This window comes from Phyllosticta capitalensis (assembly GCF_038381095.1).
Source record: "Phyllosticta capitalensis strain CBS 128856 chromosome Unknown BKA78scaffold_8, whole genome shotgun sequence".
Lineage (NCBI taxonomy): Eukaryota > Fungi > Ascomycota > Dothideomycetes > Botryosphaeriales > Phyllostictaceae > Phyllosticta > Phyllosticta capitalensis.
In genome coordinates this window covers 111,095-129,132 of record NW_027117446.1, presented here as the reverse complement: position 1 = coordinate 129,132, position 18,038 = coordinate 111,095, and the positions used below count along the sequence as shown (strand labels likewise).

The following is an 18,038-nucleotide window of genomic DNA, read 5'->3' as shown; positions in this document are numbered from 1 at the left end:
CTCAACTTTCACTTTCACTTTCACAACGGCGCGCGCGCCGCGGCGGTGGTGCCAAGATTTCACGCGGTGCTGCCTTCTGATTGGCCCGTCCGCATGAAGCCTCAGGTCGCGGAGCTAGAACACCAAAGTTGAACATCACACTCCACACCCAACTGCTCGCGCACCCACCACCCAACATGCGGAAACGTCTTCACGCCCTCAAGCGGCCCGTAAGTCTCTTCAGTTCCTGTGCGAGGCTCTCCGCTGACAATCGCCCAGAAAATCAGGGCCGACTGGTCCAAAGAGAATCTCTACAACCTCGCCCGCATGGGCCCTACCAAAGTCAATGGCACCTTCTTCCAGCAAAAATGGGCGGCAAAGGCCAGGACCCGTGCGTTCCACGGAGAGCAGATCAACGAGGGACAATGGGAGCGCATGTTCAGCAAGACGCTTCCCGCCGTAGCACCCATGGACGTCTTCAAGCTTGCGAGATCAGATGGAAGCGAGGAAGCCGCTGGACGAGGAAGCGGCGAGGACCTGGAAGACACAAGCATAATCAACAAGACCATGACGCCGTACATGCAAATGGTTTGGCATCCGATTGAGAGGAGACTGGACAATGCCGTGTGGAGAGCGCTGTTTAGCAGTAGCGCCAGGCAAGCGCGGCAATTCGTCGTGCACGGCTGGGTCAAGGTGAATGGCAAGACTGTAAGAAATGCCCCAAAGCTGGCCCATCGACTGCGCTCACCACGTTTTCCAACAGATGAAGCACCCTGGCTACATGCTCAACGCCGGCGACATGTTCCAAGTCGACCCAGACCGCGTCCTCTTCGCCACCGGAGCGCGCAAAGACCAGAACAAGTACAACAAGGGCATGTTTGAAATCACCGCGAAGAGCAAGCCAACCAAGACCGAGAGCGAAGACAAGCCCGCCGACGCCGAGAAAGCAACCTCCGAGGCCGAATCCAGCAGCGAGCAAAAGGAACTCTCCCCGGAAGAACAAGAAAAGCGCGACGAGGAAGCCCGCGACAAGATGACCAAGGAGGTCAAGGACAAACTCAAGACGCTGCAGTCGCGCGTGGACCACCTGATGAAGAACACCGAAGAGCTCAGCCCCGCCCGCAAGCAGGAGCTGCGCGGCTTCCGCCAGGTCCTCCGGAAAATGATGTCCAAAGCCAAGGGCCTCAACACCTTCACGACCGACGACCTGGAAGAGAAGCTCGACTCGGTAGCGAGGCGGCTGGCCAAGCCGGCCAAGCGGCCCTCGTCCGAGGAGTTTGCGGAGCAGCGCCTCGCCGACCACGAGGAGTCTCTGCTCCAGGAGGCCCTGACAAAGCTGCGCGAGAACCCGTTCGATCGCTCCAAGCCGTACCTGACCCCGTGGCGGCCGCGGCCGTACATGTCGGCTTTTGCCTTTATCCCGCCGTACCTCGAGGTCAACCAGAATGTGTGCGCGGCCGTGTTTTTGCGCCCGCCCGTCGCCAGGCCGGGCATGGCCGAGGTGCCCACGCCGTTTCCGTACGACACGAACCAGCTGGCGTTCAACTGGTACCTGCGGAGACGGTAGAGGGGAAGGGTTGTTTTTCTTGCTGTCGCTTGGTTGTTTGGGAATCGGGGCATGGCAATAGAGGGTGGAGGGCAGAAGGCATACGCACTTGACGGAAGCATGGCCGTCGGAAACATGCGCTGCCATGGAGGAGAGCCTGTCTACCAGACAATCTGGTGGGCGGGGCCAGAAAGGCGCAGAGACGCAGGCGAGTTGCGGTCCTCGACCGGAGGACCATCCTGTACTGTACTCGGGCACAGAAGCCCATCCACCGAAAAGAGATGGACCGCGGGCATGTACCTTACCACTCGCGCACGCCACATTTGTATCAAAGAATACCATGCACAACACTCACATTCCACTTCATCCGCACTTGCGAAGATTCGTGTCCATACCTGTTGACCATCAGACCCCAAAATACCTGGTGTCCAAACTTGCTTGCAGCCTCCTCCTACCTCGAACATACGCAACCAAACCTACCCGAACCGTGCTACTGTACCCGCAAATGACGATGCCACCTAGGTACTCTACCACTTTATCACCTCTCTCACCCGCGGCTTGAGTCCAAGCACCACCGATCGCAAACTCCCGTCTGGTATGGTCTGTCTACGTGCAGCCAGCCGAGCTTCATACCTGGATGCTTCCCTTCTTTCCCCTCTCTCCTCTACATCTCCCCTCCACTCCCCCCTTCGCGCCACCTACCCACCCACGCACCCACGCACCCACCCCCTCCTCCTCCTTCCAACCCCCTTCCAACCCCCTCCAAGACCACTCAATCAAACCCGAATCCGAATCTCCCTCACGCTTCCCAACCCATCCGCCTTCATCTTACTGACTCGACCGCAGCTACAGTAGCTCGGAGGGAGTCACAAACGGGGCGGTGCATTCAGTCGAAGGTACTGAATTGATACTTGTATCCTGGGGGTGAGGTGGAGGTTGGTTCAATGAGGGATAAGGAGGGTTAAGGGAGGGGGTGGTGCTGGGGGATGAGGAGGATGGGTAGGAAGGGAGGGAGGGAGAGGGGTGGAATGGGAGATGTGATGGTGTTGCGGATCAACGGTATCAGATGTATTAGATGGGACACACACAAAGCAGTCAGTCAATTCCCCGAGACGAACTCTCTCGCTTGCGGTGGGTGCCCTGGCCCAAGCCTCCCACTTCTCCTTCTCCTTCTCCGCTTGCCACCTAGGTGCCTCCCGTCATCTCATTTTCTCTGCGCATCCTTCGCCGTGACGTGCGAAAAGAAATGGCTACTCCAGGGGGCAGGCGGGGGCTCAAATGCTCCCTCCTTATAGCTATTAAGTTGTTTGGCAAGCTGACTATATCTCATATACCTACCTACATTTCTATATCAAGGTCGGGTGTGTGCACAGGGACTGGTCATGGAAACACCTCACTCCCAAAGGACTTGGTTATCTAGGCTCGTAGAAGGATGGCTATAGGATTAAGGAGCGTTTAAGTATTGAGCATGGAGTTGCCATTTCTTTTAGCCATTGAATTCTCTAAACCTCCTACTATACTTATATCCAATTTATATAGTACATATATATATATTGTAGTGGTCTGTGCCCTAGCCCTGCTCGCCGGTTTGCGACGGGACGTTCGATGTTGTTGAAAGTTCCTGACTGCCAACCTAATCGGGTAAGTGACGTCATTACTTGCTTGCTTGCTTGCTGACGGGAGGTAGCCCAGGTACATATTGGCGCGCCTCAGGTTCGCGCGCCTTTTGCACCAACGGCTGGTAGACGAGGAAGCAGGCCGGCCGGTGCTTTGATGGTTTTGATTGAAGACGGGAGGCCGAGGGCAGTGTTGGTTGACTGACTTGGTTGATGGGGTGCGGTCCGTCTCTGGAGTAGATTAGGAGACACTAGACAACGACTACCTTAGATCGAACGGTGCTACCCACCTATGTATCCAAAAGAAGAAGCAACATAAAAAGCAGCAGGGTGAGGTGGCTTTTTTGAAGTCTTTGATTGACACTGTACGCTATGCAACACCACAACAACAACGAACGCACAGAAACAACGCCAGGTAGTACGACACACAAGAAGTGAGCACGTCAAGCAAAGTGGGTACAAAGAAGTAGGTATTGCATGGTTTGAATTGTTTCGCAAGATATGATTTGCTATGAGAAGAAAAAAAGATCTATCCAAAAAAACGCCGACGCCACCTATTCCGTTCGCCTGCCTAGCCCATCCGTCCGTGCATCCGTTGTTTGTGTGGTTGTTTGGTTTTGGGGAGAGGGAGGGAGGGAGGGAGGGAGAGGAAAAGGAGCGGGGAAAGAGAGAGCCCTGGTCTCCCTCGGTTGTGAGGGTCCGTCTCCTTCTGGTCCGAGTCTGTCTTGATGTCGTTCATCTCTTCGTTGGCCCATTGACTGGTGTCGTTGCAGATGGTGGTGATGGGGGGAAGACGGCTCAAGAGCTTCTATTGGGTTCGACGACCAGGCGTTGTTATTGGTATTTCATCCCGAGTCGTATGTATCCCAGTCCCGTCCGGGTATGTACATTAATGCTATATCAGTTGTCCGGCGAGCGGGGCCCAGTCCACCGCGGGGGGGTGGACCACCACCGTTCGATACCACAGTTGCCGCAAGGCCGAGTGCCAGACTCAGCTCTACACATTGATTCAAGTACAGTAACATCGTCACAGCATCACTCAGTTCTTGCGATCGCGGCCCAGCACGCTGGCCGGCTCGGTGGGCTTCTCGCGCTCCTCGTCGAGCTCCTCGCCGTCCGGGTCGCCATCACCGTCGGCATCGTTGCCGAGGCCACCGGCTGGCCGCCGCAGCGTCTCGGCACTCGGCCGGGGGCTGACGTCGGGGATGCTGCTCTCGGGGGTGTAGGCCGTGGTGGTGACGCTGGGGTTGTAGGGGCGGAAGCCGTCGACGACAATGTCCGAGCTGTCGGCGTCCTCTTCGTAGGCGGGGGGCGCGTCGTCCGTGTCGACGACGCTGTTCAGTTCGGATTTGTACGAGGGCAAGCTGGTCGTTTGGGACATGGCTGTTGGGTGGACGTGCACATGCGGTGCTGGTGGTGGTGCGCCTGGGTACATGCCGCCGTGAGGGTACTGGGCCATGTGAGGCACGTGGTGGTGGTGGGCGGCGTGGGCGCAACCACGACAGTTGGATGGGCCGGGCATGAAACGGCCCTCCTCAGCGCGGACAATGTCGTGAGCCAGTTCCTGGGCGGTTTGCAGCTGCCTGATTTCGTCTTGCATGGCCTCTTCCAGGCGATCTTCCTGCTCGAGAATGAGAGCCCTCTTCTCCTCGTAGTCGCCGCGCCTCTCCCAGTCACCATTGCGGCCACTCCACCACTTGTTCCAAGCGTGGCGTCGCGCCAGACGGCGATATTCGCGAGCAGTCCGACGTTCTTCGCACGCGGCGCGGAGTTCAGTGCGCTTGCGGAGCGAGAGACAGTGCTTCTTGATAAACTTGAAGACGAAAGCCAGACCGGAAATCGAGGCCAAGGTCATCAAAATGTGAACGATGCGGGGAGGTCCGTGATGAGGCCCGTGATGGGGGCCGAATGGGGGAGGACCACCAAATGGTGGCGGGGGCGGGGGTGGGCCATTTCCATAAGGAGGTGGAGGGGGTCCAGGGGGTGGTGGAAATCTGCCCGTGCCGTCCATTGGGGGTGGGGGAGGGAATGGAGGAGGAAATGGAGGAGGCGGGCCTGGCGGAGGAGGCGGAGGGGGCATGTCGAACTTCATCCCTGGAGGTCCTGGTTCCCTATGGGGGCCATGGTCCGGGCGTCCACGGTGAATGTCGTGCTCCGGACCTTCTTCCCTGTGGCTGCCATGCTCGCGGTGGCCACCCATCTGATCGTGTCCATGGTGTTCGGAAAGCCTCGAGGTCTCGTAGAAAGCCTGGTCGTGGCCTTGGGGTCCGTGATGGTGATGGCCCATCATCTCATGGCCGTGGTGGCGTCCGTGGCCGGGTCGAAGTTTGACGTAGATGATGCGGATGGCGCCGTGAGCCTTGTGAAAGAATGATTTGAGGATACAGGAAATGTTGTCGCACTTGCTAGCATCACCGGGGAATCCGTGGGCATTGTCCTTGATCAGAGCCTTGATTCGCTCCTTCTGAAGACCAATGCGGTGGTGGAGTTCCTTTTCTTCAGCCTCGAGGTCTTGCAGGAGTTGAATCTCCTGCTCAATCGAGGGGCCCTGGTGGTAGAAGCCTTCGGGGAAATGGTCAAAGTCGACCGGCACGAGCCTCAGTGCGGCCGGAGGGTTCCGCCAATCTTCGACGTCCCCTGAAGCGGATCGGATCGGCTTGGTAGCTAGCCGGAGGAGGTCGACCTTTTGCGCAAATTGCTTGAAGGAGGCAGTGAAGCCCTTGCAGCCCCCGACGGGCTTGTCGTCAATGTCGTGGACCTTGACGGTCAGTAATTGGGCGACATCGTCGGCAGCGGCGCTGCTCTCGTCTGATTCCGGAAGAGTGTCGAAAAGGCAAAGGGTTTCCCAGGTCAAGTTGAGCTGGCGCTGGGGTTCGTGGTGTGCTGCAATGAGTCCGGCACCCTCGGCGTGAACGTTTTCCCAGTGCTGAGTCAAGGGCTGGCCGTTGAGGGTGATGTTGCTCTGTCCACAGGGCTGGGCAGAGGGAAAGACTTGAAGGTCGAATACCTAAGGCAACCGTCAGCTTGGGTTGGGCATGGTCTTAAGAAAGTTCAGGGCATACGAGCGATTCGTCATCGTCCCCGCCAAGACAGCCTTGGCAGGGTACGCTGAATGTAGCGCGGGCATCCTTTGCATCTAAAATTGTAGTGTCAGTGACGGGTACAGTAGCTGGAGAGACGAGATGTGCATTATTACCAAGCTCGAGCACGAGGGGCTGGTCATTCTGGGGCTCTGGTTTTGGCACCGCAACAGCCGCAGCGGCCGTCACGATAGCCAAGGCGCGCAGGCAGGCACGCATGGCCAAGGAGGAGGCGGCAGTAATGGAGACACGAGACGGCGACAAAGCAAACACAAATCACTCTGCGGAACAAACAGAAACAGAACAAAGTGGGGAGAACAAGTTGGTTGCAGGCAGCAGGAATGTCCAAGGCGAGGCACGGGGTAAGGCTGTTCTTAATGTCAAGGCGCCGCGTAAGCCCCGGCCTGCCGACAGCGCCTGATTCGGTCGCTGCGCCTCGACGCGCCCCGAGTGTGGCCAGTCGGCGACTGCTCCACAGCCCATAGCCGACTCTGCAGCGACGTTGCTGGAGGAGAATGTTTCAGTCGTGACCAGAGTTGACGTGCTAGAAAGGGGTTGATGTTGATGTTGATATTGATATCGTGATGGAGGCTGTAAGCTGGGGAACTCTTTTTTCGTACGCATGCTGAGATCTGGGTCGGCAGTCATAGCCTGCCGCGTCGCCCATCATTTCCACTTGACGGCTGGCGTTGAAAGTGACAGGCCGGTCGAGTCCTTGGTTCCTGTCGTGGTGCCAGATGCGTGGGCGGCGTGTGCTCGTTTAGGTTGGGCGGACGATTTCGGCCCGTGGCAGGCCCGAGAGCCTCCGCCCAGCCCGAACCACCGCCAAGAATCAAGCCAACGCTAACACTGGAGCTCCCGTCCTGGTTGGTCTCGCAGCCCTCACTCAGAACCAGGACAGCGTCATCACATCCACGTCGCGACCACCTGCCCAGCGTCCGCATTACTACAACCTCATCTCCAACATTGCGCCGTCCAACGCGCTACATCCACCTCCTCGCGCCACCTTGTCCCTCCCGTCGCCATGGTGAGCCGACCTTGTTTACCCTCGCCGCAGAATAGCATATTGAATGACACCGTGTGCAGGCGCTGACTTTGCGTCTTCAAGCTGCCTTTAGGCCTCCTTAACGCCGCTCAAGGCCACCCCATGCTCGTCGAACTGAAGAACGGAGAGACGCTCAACGGCCACCTCATCAACTGCGACAACTGGATGAACCTCACGCTGAAGGAGGTTGTGCAGACGAGCCCCGACGGCGAACGCTTCTGGCGGCTGCCCGAAGTCTACATTCGCGGGAACAACGTATGTTGTGTTGTCATCATGCGCTGGGGAACCACGACTGATTTGTGCCCAGATAAAATACTTGCGCGTGCCCGACGAAATCATCGACGTGGTCAAGGAGCAACAGCAGCGCGACCAGGCGAATCGCGGAGGCCGCGGAGGATCACACCAGCGCGTTGACCACGGCGGACGTGGCGACAGGGGCCGCGGAATGGGCAGAGGAGGTCGCGGAGGCCGGGGCAGAGGCCGTGGTGCTTGAAGTGATGATAGGGTTTTGGAATTTCGACATGAGCGCAAGCAGTGCGGACTGCCCGAAAAGCGTTGGAGGTATCACCAGGTCTTGTGCTGGAGTAAAGCAGGCAGGAAACCTGCGAGCCCAGGCTTTTGCCTTTGGGCGACTGCTGTCAGCGCTTGGGGAAGTCATGCATTAAAAGCTATTTGGCATTGCTACGGCTGCCTGGGTCAGGATAGGAAGTGAAAACATGAATATCCACCAGCCCTACTGCATTCTCGTTGAACAAATTTTGGTCATTATCTAGCTCTGAATTCGCCCAAAACTTACAATTTGACTGGTAGCTGGACTTACATTGTTTGGTGACGTCTGAAGATGCAGGGATTCGCGAGTCATGGAAATGTAGTGCGGCCAAGCTGCGGCCGTCTCCCCAGACTGATTGACCACTCCCCACAACCAACTCCATGTCCACAGCTGCCGTGATACTGGAGACACTGGGGTCTTCGGTACGCCCATCGCTCAGCAATGCGCCTCTCCGGACATCGAAAGCTCTGTCGACGGCGAGCTTGCGCCGCTTCGCTCTCCCCACCTCTCGCCGACCGCTCTCCGCTCCCCGCATACAACGAGCCCACCAGTCCTCGGCCGCAGTCGCTGAAGAAGTAACTAAACCCTCTCGAAAGAGCTCCGCGCAGCTCAAAAAGTCGCTGCACAAGGTAGCATCAGAAGGCAATGTAGAAATGGCGCATCACATAATCAGCGACTTGTTGGCTGTCCGGAGAGAGGAACCAGACCTTGACATGTACGCGGCGGCCATACTGGTCAATACCGACGCACAATTGGGATCCGCTGGGGCTGTCGGCGCGCTGGTCAAGGAAATGGCAGACTCTGGCCTTGAGCCGACGTCGGAAATATGCCACAACGTCCTCAAGGTATGGACGCATCAAAAGCTACCCATCCAATTCGGCCCACGGCTGACCAATTCAGGCTCTCGCCGTCCATCCAGACTACCTGCTTCGCGAAGCAATACTAGAGTACATGCGCCAAAGGTGGATATCAATCACAGAAGACGGCAAACATGACATCGCCATCGGCTTGCTTCGCGACCGACAGTTTGAATTCGCACTGGAGCACATCGAGGCCATGGAAGCAGATGGCATTACGATTCAGCCTTGGCTTTACGACATGGTCATCCACATGCTCTGTGATGCCGAAGAACCGGACGAGGCGTTTCGCATTGTGCGGGAGCGCGCGGCTGCTGGGAAAAACAGCGTGTCCAAATTGGTGTATTACCGCCTCTTGGATGTGGCGAGTGATATGCAAAATGTGAGTGCACTCCACATGCTTTTAGAATCATGCTAATGAATTGCCAGCACGAAGTCACGTCTTTTGTATGGAGTCGGCAGGTCAGTCCTGGGTACATAATACCCTCTGCAGGCATGTGCGACAATGTCCTTGCTACAGCAGCTCGCCACGGAGATGCCAGACTTGCTAGCGACGTTTTCCGCCTGGTAGGCGAGCGCAGGCAAGTGTTGACCCAGTATCAATACGAGATGCTGGTAGACACCTATGTGCAGGCGCGAGACATTGAAAAGGCAGCATCCGTCTTGTGCATCATGCAAGAAAACAAATTTGTGGTCAATGAGTACTCGACAAGGCGTCTTTTTAGATGGGCAAGAGGGGAAATCGTTCGGCCGAAGAATCTCTTCAAAGTTCTCCGCAAGCTTGCAAAAGAGGGCCGGAAAGTACCCATTGCGCTAGTCCATGTCGCCATGGAGGCATCACTCTACCAAAAGGACATTGAGTATGCCATTGAACAGTACAAGGCACTCAACAGCGTCTGCCCCGGCGGTCCATCGACGGAAACGTTCAACATATTGCTGCGCTCCCTCCACGGGCGAAAGGACCTCGCCATGTATCTCATGTCGGAAATGGTGGAGCGCGGCATCAGGCCCGACCACCTTACATACGACCGCCTTTTGCTCATCTGCCTGGTCGAGGAGGACTATGAGGATGCCTTTCTACATTACCGGGAGATGCGCAAGCGTGGCTATTCGCCGCGTAGCGGCACGTTTGGCGCAATGGCCAAGCGGTGCGCAGCGGCCAACGACGAGCGCGCGTGGCTGGTTCTCGACATGATGAGGGGTTGCGGGATCGAGGAGTCGAGCGTCCGAGTCGTCGAGACGTGGTTGAAGAAGTACTATGGTACCCATCTGGCGAAGAGCGCTTACACGAAGAAGAATCCACAAAAGAAATGAGCATGAGGTCATGGGCTATGTTGGAATCAATGCATGAATGCCGAGAAGGGGGCTTTGATGGTGCGGAGGCCAAGATATCCGTTGATCCCGAGAGCGTACTCGAGCATCGACTTCTGCATGCCTTGTTTCGCGAACAGCATTCGGCAGATCAATAAACAATCGACATTGACAGACAAACAAACAAGCTTCGGAAACATCTTGGCGCATGCTTGAAGGGGGAGTGATGGGCTTGATTCGTTGCTTGTCTTGCGCTTCATTGGCCTGCAGGGATCAAGGGGGATCATGACGTAGCCAGCGCTGCCCAGGATGACAACGTCCTCTGATGTCGCCAGCCCAGCGCGCTTGATCACTCCTCCCCATTTCCCCTGTTGGTATAACACCCACCGCCCTCTATCAGCCGCCACTACTCAGCATGCGATTGCGCATAACCGGATCCGACACCGCCACCTCGTTACCCACTCGACGAACTCCTCTTACCCAGCGCCCGACCGACTGACTTTCGTGGCCTCTTGATTGTCACGAGCTCCGGACTACCGCAACTGAACCGCAACACCTGCACAACGACTTGAAATTTTGTCGGACGCTGTTGACCCTTTGCACCTGAGCCGCGTGGCGCAACCAAACAACAAACCTCTCTCATGGTCCGTCGTCCTGCGGGAGCGCATCTTTCCCCTGCCCATTGCATTCCTGCCAATTCCGCCCAATCTCTCCACACCAGCTGACCTCGTACCAGACATCCCTCCTCCGCCACCTCGTCGCGTCGCCGCGGGTGCACCACACAGCGTCAAACCTCGACCTCTGCTACGTAGCGCCCAACATCATCGCCACGTCAGGACCCAGCGGCACATACCCAACGCGCGCATACCGAAACCCCCTGCACACACTGGTCAAGTACCTCGACAAGGAGCACGGCGACCAGTGGGCGATATGGGAGTTTCGCGCCGAGGGCACCGGCTACGGCGATGACGAGGTGCATGGCCGTGTCTGGCACTTTCCCTGGCCTGACCACCACCCGCCGCCCTTTTCCGTCGTGCCTCGCGTCATGGCGAGTATGGCGGCATGGCTGAGGCGTGAAGACGGGTCTGGAGAGGACAAGGACAAGAAGCAGAAGGAGCGAGTCGTGGTGGTGCACTGCAAGGCGGGCAAAGGCCGCAGTGGCACCATGAGCTGCGCATATCTGATTTCGGAAGAGGGTTGGAGCATGGAAGATGCGCTCAACCGCTTCACGGAGCGGCGCATGCGGCCGGGCTTTGGCGCGGGCGTCAGCATTCCCAGCCAGCTGCGGTGGGTCGGCTACGTGGATCGCTGGACCAAGGGCGGCAAGATCTACGTGGAGCGCCAAGTTGAGGTGCTCGAGGTGCATGTGTGGGGCTTGAGAGACGGCGTCAAGGTCGGCGTAGAGGGCTACGTTGATGAGGGCCGACGCATCAAGTCTTTTCATACCTTCAGCAAGGCCGAGAGGCAGGTCGTCAGGGGCAAGGTCAAGGACAGCGCGAAGCTGGCGGATGTGGTGGTCGAGGTCATGGGAAAGGGGAACGGCAGCGGCTCGAAGCGTGCGCCGTCGAAAGAGCGCAAAGCCAACCTCGAGCAGTTGTCTGCTACCAACTCAGACAGCGAGGCTGGAGAGCAGCAAAAGCGAGACGGCACAGACACCCCAACAGATCTCGGCGCAGATGTTGTTTTCCGCCCATCGTCGCGAGTCATTCTCCCTACCAACGACGTCAATATCGACTTTGAGCGACGCAACAAGGCCATGTACGGGTATACCATGGTCACGTCGGTGGCGCACGTATGGTTCAACACCTTTTTCGAAGGACGTGGCCCTGAAAAGGAAGGACAGCCAGACGACTCGGGAGTTTTTGAACTCGAATGGGACAAGATGGACGGCATCAAGGGCTCACTGCGCAAAGGCACCAGGGCTTTTGATCGCTTTTCAGTGGTCTGGCGCACCCTGCCCAAGGAAGAGACGGGAAAAGACCCGGTCGTCATGACGCCACACAAAGCTGGCGAGCCAATCGCGCAGGTGGAGCCGCCAGCGAGCCAGCAGGTGACTGATGCAGCGAACGCGGCTGATTCCAGGGATCTGGGGCTGCGGACGCAGACACCGCCGGCCAGCATGTCGGACCTGAGCCGCGCTAGCAGCGTCAGGAAGACGGACGAGCAGCAGCAACCCCGGATGGTGGTGTCGGCGGATGCGAGCGGTGCTGACGCAACAGGGACCAAGATGAGCGGGCCGGATGGCAAGGAAATGGCGCCGCCAACGGTGTCGGACAGCAGCGGCAGCGGAAGCTCGAGCGAGGACCTGGGCAAGAAGAGTGAGGCGTAGCAGGATGATGGATTCTGCCTGGTGAGTGGTGGCCAAGTTGTGGGTATTGCATGTCAGCCAGGCAGCACCCGGTGTCGATGTAAGTTGTAGCGCGCGCGCATCTTGGGCGGCCGGTATACCCTATCGGAGCATAGATTGGTTTTCTCAATGTAAGGCAGTGGGGCGTGGTGGATGAGGCAGAGCTGCAAGCGCCCGGTGAGCGGCGTCTCGAGGTGTTTCTATTGGCAGACTGGCCCCGGGGCGCGCGTGTATTTAACTATCATGATGCCTCGTGGCCGCCAAACAGTCGCTTGTCGTTCATGTACTAGGGAGCTGCAGCCTCGCTCGCATGCCAACCAACACGAGCCAACGCATCTCGCCCATCACAGTCACACTCGGCCAGCGTCGTCGCACTGCCGCCTGCAACGCTCCATCACTCTTATTTATCCTATGACCTCCTCCTCTCCATCCTCCGTCTCCCAGCATCTTCCCTATTCCTCTCCCCCAAAAGAAGCAACCAACTGTCAAACCGCCGCCATCCTCACGCCTTTGTCGACGCCATCCCCACAACTGCAGCCCGCCGCGCCGCCCGCTGCCGCCGGCTCGTCCCCGTCCGCTCCACCACTGCACGAGCCTGCTAGTGCCCGTAGCTCCACTCACCACCACCAAACCATGGATACCGCTCCCCGCGACGAGTCGGCCAAGCCAGGCGACCCTGTCGACGTCAAAACGGCTACCGACCCGCCCAATCCAGACTTGAACACCACAGAGGGCGGCGAGGGCGCTGAGAAGCCTACCAAGGCATCCAACAAGAAAGCGGAGAAGAAAAAGAGCGCCAGCGGCAAGAAGCAGCACGCACATAAGCGCCGAGGCAAAAAGGCTAAGCGCCACAACGACAGCTCCTCGGACGACAGTGCCTCGGATTCGGACACGACCGAGGAGGACGAGTCGAGCTCGGAGGACTCGTCGTCGTCGTCGAGCAGCGAGGAAGAAGAGGCTGCCAAGCGGAAGCGGAGTCGCAAGAAGAGTGTCCAGGTGCGTCGGACCAAGGCGAAAAAGGGCAAAAAGCGCGCGAGAAAGAGCAAAAAGTACGACACCGAGTCGTCTGAGGAGAGCGAGAGTGGGAGTGAGGAGAGTGAGAGCGAGTCGGAGGACAGTGAGTCGGAGGAGGAAGAGTCAAGGCGTGCTCGCCGCCGGAAGAACAGGAGAAAGTCGCACTCCTCTCGCCATGTTGACGAGACGGACCCTGAGGATGTGTCGGAGCCTGAAGGGGACGGAAACAAGCTCATGGATCTCATGCTCGAGATTATGCGCGCGAGGAACACTAATGCGGCGCAGGGCGGCAGCGAATTGGACCCGCCCCCAATCGACGAGCTGGCGACCGAGGTTGCCAAGATGAAGCTCAAAAAGAAGTCACGGGGCAGGAAGAAGGGCAAAAAGGTGCAAGCCAAGCGCGGCACCATGCTCGAATTCAAGCGCGTCGACGAGCTGTGGGACAATACCATTCACAACTACAAGCTCACCGAGAGCGCCGAGGATCCGGTCGACGAGTTCAACTCGTACGTCTTTACCGTCCGCCGGCGGTTCGACTGGGAAAACAAGTACCGCAGCACCGTCGTCGACATCAAGTCGAAGCTGCTGCGCGAGGCGCTCTCCGAGATTTTCAAGGACGTCAAGGGCGTGTCGTTGGTCGAGGACCAGCCGTCGATCGATCCCAACATGCTGTTTTTGTACCTCGAGGAGCTGCGCACCCATGCCAAAAAGACGCTCAAGAACAAGGCCAAAAAGGAGAAGAAGCGCAAGCAAAAGAAGAAGCTCAGGCTCATGGCTACTCACTGCAAGATCTTGATCAAGTACCTGGACGAGGACTATGATGAGACCAAGAAGACGCTGTACCCCATGCTCGAGGCCGGCAACATTACCTTTGACCTGCTGTGGGCGTTGTTCAAGCCAAACACGATTGCCTACACCACCACCTACGGCGCGGCGGAGCACCCCCGCGCCTTCAAGGTCGACTACGCGTACAAGGAGCGGTCCTTCATCCGCGGCGAGTGGTACTGCATCGAGGGCCGCTACCTCGAGTATGACGGCAAGAACTACGGGCTGGGCGACTTTGAAATCAACGTCGACGCGTTCAAGGGGCCGCGCAAGATCACCAGCCTCGCCACGTACCCCATACGCTACCACAAGGACGCCGACAACGTCCGGAAGCAGCTGGTTGAGCGCGGCAAGCGCTTTGTCACCATGACGGGCATGAACTACCGCTTCCACAAGGGCCTGGCGTTTGAGAAGCGCAAAAAGGCCGTGGCCAAGCACAATGTCAACGGCCGCGTCATGATCGACCCCGCCATCTTCCGCCGCATCAATCCAAACTACCCCATTTCGCTCATCAAGCCAAAGGACCAGGACGCGCTGTACGACATTTGCTGCGACAGCGACGACGAGGACGGCTCCTCGAGCGAGTGCGAGGTGCACGGGCCCGAAAACAACCCCGAGAATGAGGAGAAGGAGCACTTTAAGCTCAAGCTCGTCTACGACGAGAACAAGATGGCGCACCTGGTCAAGGTGTCGGTGGACGAGGACGGGCAGGAGATCAAAAAGGAGAAGCTGGACAAGCTGACCAACGGCGACACTGCCGCCAGCACCAACGGCGACGCGGCAGGAGACGACGAAGACAAGACCAAAAACACCGTCTTCGGCGAGGAAGAGCTGCTCATCGCGTCGCCCGTGGTGCTGGGCTTCAGCTTCGCCGACAAGCGGTGGCTCGAATTCAGCATCGCCGGCATCCGCGACATCGAGTGGAACGAAGGCGCCTTCGACTCGCTCGTGCTGCCGCCCAACGACAAATCCATCGTCAAGGCGCTCGTGTCGTCGCACAAATTCCACGCCGCCGAGACCATCGACGACGTCGTGCAGGGCAAGGGCAAAGGCCTCGTCTTCGTGCTGCACGGCTCCCCCGGCGTCGGCAAGACGCTGACGGCCGAGGGCATCGCCGACTTCCTCAAGTGCCCCTTGTACGCGGTGTCCGCCGGCGAGCTGGGCACCGACAGCTGGCGGCTGGAGCAAGAGCTGCAGAAAATCATGGACATTGCCCACTCCTGGGGCGCCATCCTCCTCCTCGACGAAGCCGACGTCTTCCTCGAAAAGCGCCAGATCCACGACATCCACCGCAACGCCCTCGTCTCCATCTTTTTGCGCCTGCTCGAGTATTTCCAGGGCATACTGTTCTTGACGACGAATCGCGTCGAGACGTTTGACGACGCCTTTCAGAGCCGCATCCATATGGGCTTGCGCTATGAGGATCTGGGACACCATGCCAAGCGCGAGATTTGGAAAATGTTTTTGAACAAGGTTCGCGATATGGAGGGCATGGAGATGGATGAGTTTGCGGCCGATGACTTTAATGCGCTGGCAAGGAAGGAGATGAATGGGCGGCAGGTGCGTTTTCCATCCTTCTCCCCTATCCCCTATCCCTTTTCCCTTTCTCCCTCACCCCTCCTCTCCTAAGCACTCCCCTCCCGAGATCATCTTCGTGCATATGTACTGATTGATTGCACTGCAGATCAAAAACGCCGTCCGCACCGCGCAGGCCCTGGCCGTCAACGAGCACAGCAAGCTCAGCATGCAGCACATTAAGCGCGTGCTGGATGTCGCGGCTAGCTTTGAGCGCGACCTCAAGGGCGGCACGGGGTACTTGGATGCCATGAGGAGCTACACTTAGCCTTGAGAGGGACGAGTTACTTGGGGCGATTTCTTGGGTGATGCTTGATGTGGTTGATGAATCTTCTCCGCTCTGGCGATGGGTCGACGGCGACACGGGCGACTACTTTCGGGCTTTTCTTTCTTCTGGTTCCATACTTCTTTTCTGCTTTCCTCTCTCCTCTCTTCAACTTTCCTCTTATCATCTTGCACTAAACGGCCGCCGGATAGCAAGCAAGGAGCGAGGAGAATGGGGTTCCGGTTGAGATTTGGATTTAAGATTTGAGATGGGCATGGGGCATGGAAAGAGGATAAGAGGGAAAGAGAGAAAGAGAGAAAGAAAATGCATACGGCGAACGGCTCGGCATGGCATGGCATGGATTGGAGTGCTGGTGCTAGGTGCTAGGTTCTAGGTGCGAGGTTCTAGGTGCTATATAGGTTGAATACGAGACAGACAAGACAGATGGACAGACAGAGAAATAAAGATCTCGAAACTCCAAAATCACCCGTCGTCCTTCCTCGGGTCCCTCGGTCCTCCCTTTAGCCTGGCTTTTTAGGGAAGAAACCCAGATGCAGAAGCAGTGAAAAGAGAGGAGGTACCTTACTTCTGTATTAACAGCCACAAAGGAGAGAATGATGGAGGGATGTCATGCGGACGCCTGGCCGGGCGTCGTTTTTGGTGCGTCCGCAGTCATTCGATTGGCTAGACACACCACGGTCTGGTCGAATGGCGGGCTTAGTTGACAGTTTGCCGTTTGCACATGACCTCTACTCCAGTTCGTCGAGTCAGAGGTATAAAAGAGGAGAGGCATGACGGCAGTGATCTTGCTTCGACAAGCACGAGCTTTCGCAACTGCCCTCAGACCCCTGAGATCTTGCATACTCCTGGAAATATACTGTCCCAACAGCCTACTTGTTTGGCTCTTCTAGCCTGTTTGAGGAGGCATCTTTGGAATTCTTGGAGCTCTTTTCATGGGCCAGACTCTTCAAGACGTGGCGTCATGGGTAGCGTCGTCCGCGCATCGTGGCGGTCTTCTTCGGCATGGCGAGTTGTTGCTTTCGGATATTGCGAGTGGATTGGACTCTAGACTGTGAAGCCCAGGGGAAACCAAGCAGTATGCACATTGCCATCGGCGCTTTGCCAATAGTAAGGTTGTTGATGCCAACAAATCCCAGATCACTGAGCAAAGAGAATTAGTTTCGCAGGGAGTAAGGCGGATGTGGTTAGTTTTTATACCCAGGATTCATGCAACACCTCCGCGGCAAATTGAAAGGCCTCGTGCGGTAGCCCGATGAACCAAGCTCTTGTCGCTTCCGGCAAGCGCGCACCAGACCTCGAGTCCCGTGACGACTAAAGACCGAGTATAAAATCAGAAGGAGGCGGCGGTCTTGCCTCTACAAGCCGCCAGTTCTCAGTCTTGCGATAGAGACACACACATCCCCAAGAAGTTACTACTGCGAGCCCACAACTTGAGGATTGGCCTACTGGTTCTTCGGGTTTGTTTTCGCAGAAAGGACAACTGAAAGTCGCTAGAGACCTGAAGATCTGTCTGAATTTCCAAGTCGTGGTGATGACTGACAGCATCATTGTAGTGTGTCGATTATCTGTATCTTCGTCCACTGCCCGTAGAACACTCGGGTACAGCGCGACAGTTGTTCGACGTAGAATGGACTAGCGTCCTCAGGGGAAAGAACACCGGGACAGAAGTCAAGCTGCTAATGAGAAGGGACAAGCAATACGAGCAGACTCAAGATTTTCTGATGGTTAGAGAAAGACTGGGAGTGGAGGAGTATTTGTAGCGCCGCTCGCACGGCAAAAGAAGCACGTGGGAATCCCAGAGCTCATGAGGGGTGAATGAGTATAAAGACCACAGGTCTTCCATTCCTCAACTCACCACTCCACAGGCGCTCGCTCTGGATTTCCCACATTCGCGTTCAGTTCAGATAAACAAGGAAGAAGGAAAATTCGACTCTGTTTCTGGTGCGTGCTTGCTGTGATAATGTGCGCGGCGCTGTTGGCCACGGTAGTGGCGGCAGGCGAAAACAG

The 18,038-nt window shown here is 57.3% G+C and overlaps 6 protein-coding genes across 6 annotated transcripts; 5 read left to right on the top strand and 1 right to left on the bottom strand.

The window, feature by feature from the left end:
- Positions 1-176: 176 nt before the first annotated feature.
- On the top strand, positions 177-1,546 carry BKA78DRAFT_354647 (mitochondrial 37S ribosomal protein uS4m; the record flags this gene model as incomplete). The annotated part of the gene is made up of 3 exons (XM_066891767.1): positions 177-209; positions 259-687; positions 743-1,546. 3 exons carry the CDS (start codon positions 177-179, stop codon positions 1,544-1,546), a joined length of 1,266 nt encoding a protein of 421 aa, XP_066741605.1.
- A 2,479-nt stretch (positions 1,547-4,025) lies between these two features.
- On the bottom strand, positions 4,026-6,770 carry BKA78DRAFT_171246 (uncharacterized protein). Its single transcript, XM_066883246.1, has 3 exons — positions 6,338-6,770; positions 6,204-6,277; positions 4,026-6,148 (listed from the first exon to the last, which is right to left on the bottom strand). The coding sequence occupies exons 1-3, from the start codon at positions 6,438-6,440 to the stop codon at positions 4,181-4,183; spliced, it is 2,145 nt and encodes a 714-aa protein (XP_066741604.1). The 5' UTR covers positions 6,441-6,770; the 3' UTR covers positions 4,026-4,180.
- Positions 6,771-6,809: 39 nt separating this feature from the next.
- Positions 6,810-8,182, top strand: BKA78DRAFT_319679 (uncharacterized protein). The gene is made up of 3 exons (XM_066888878.1): positions 6,810-7,248; positions 7,330-7,521; positions 7,574-8,182. The coding sequence occupies exons 1-3, from the start codon at positions 7,246-7,248 to the stop codon at positions 7,757-7,759; spliced, it is 381 nt and encodes a 126-aa protein (XP_066741603.1). The 5' UTR covers positions 6,810-7,245; the 3' UTR covers positions 7,760-8,182.
- Positions 8,183-8,185: 3 nt separating this feature from the next.
- Positions 8,186-10,182, top strand: BKA78DRAFT_285450 (uncharacterized protein). The gene is made up of 3 exons (XM_066885701.1): positions 8,186-8,661; positions 8,717-9,055; positions 9,103-10,182. The coding sequence occupies exons 1-3, from the start codon at positions 8,197-8,199 to the stop codon at positions 9,985-9,987; spliced, it is 1,689 nt and encodes a 562-aa protein (XP_066741602.1). The 5' UTR covers positions 8,186-8,196; the 3' UTR covers positions 9,988-10,182.
- A 111-nt stretch (positions 10,183-10,293) lies between these two features.
- BKA78DRAFT_332521 (uncharacterized protein) lies at positions 10,294-12,313 on the top strand (the record flags this gene model as incomplete). The annotated part of the gene is made up of 2 exons (XM_066889991.1): positions 10,294-10,488; positions 10,706-12,313. 2 exons carry the CDS (start codon positions 10,294-10,296, stop codon positions 12,311-12,313), a joined length of 1,803 nt encoding a protein of 600 aa, XP_066741601.1.
- A 651-nt stretch (positions 12,314-12,964) lies between these two features.
- On the top strand, positions 12,965-16,013 carry BKA78DRAFT_332520 (uncharacterized protein; the record flags this gene model as incomplete). The annotated part of the gene is made up of 4 exons (XM_066889990.1): positions 12,965-13,380; positions 13,414-13,467; positions 13,498-15,730; positions 15,855-16,013. The coding sequence occupies 4 exons, from the start codon at positions 12,965-12,967 to the stop codon at positions 16,011-16,013; spliced, it is 2,862 nt and encodes a 953-aa protein (XP_066741600.1).
- Between the last annotated feature and the right edge of the window lie 2,025 nt (positions 16,014-18,038).

Coding starts and splice junctions, on each gene's coding strand:
- BKA78DRAFT_171246 (XM_066883246.1), bottom strand. CDS start 6,440: ATGCGTGCCTGCCTGCGCGCCTTGGCTATCGTGACGGCCGCTGCGGCT. Junction 6,278..6,337: donor GCCCCTCGTGCTCGAGCTTG/GTAATAATGCAC, acceptor CTACAATTTTAG/ATGCAAAGGATGCCCGCGCT. Junction 6,149..6,203: donor GGGACGATGACGAATCGCTC/GTATGCCCTGAA, acceptor CGGTTGCCTTAG/GTATTCGACCTTCAAGTCTT.
- BKA78DRAFT_319679 (XM_066888878.1), top strand. Junction 7,522..7,573: donor TCTACATTCGCGGGAACAAC/GTATGTTGTGTT, acceptor ATTTGTGCCCAG/ATAAAATACTTGCGCGTGCC.
- BKA78DRAFT_285450 (XM_066885701.1), top strand. CDS start 8,197: ATGTCCACAGCTGCCGTGATACTGGAGACACTGGGGTCTTCGGTACGC. Junction 8,662..8,716: donor TATGCCACAACGTCCTCAAG/GTATGGACGCAT, acceptor TGACCAATTCAG/GCTCTCGCCGTCCATCCAGA. Junction 9,056..9,102: donor TGGCGAGTGATATGCAAAAT/GTGAGTGCACTC, acceptor ATGAATTGCCAG/CACGAAGTCACGTCTTTTGT.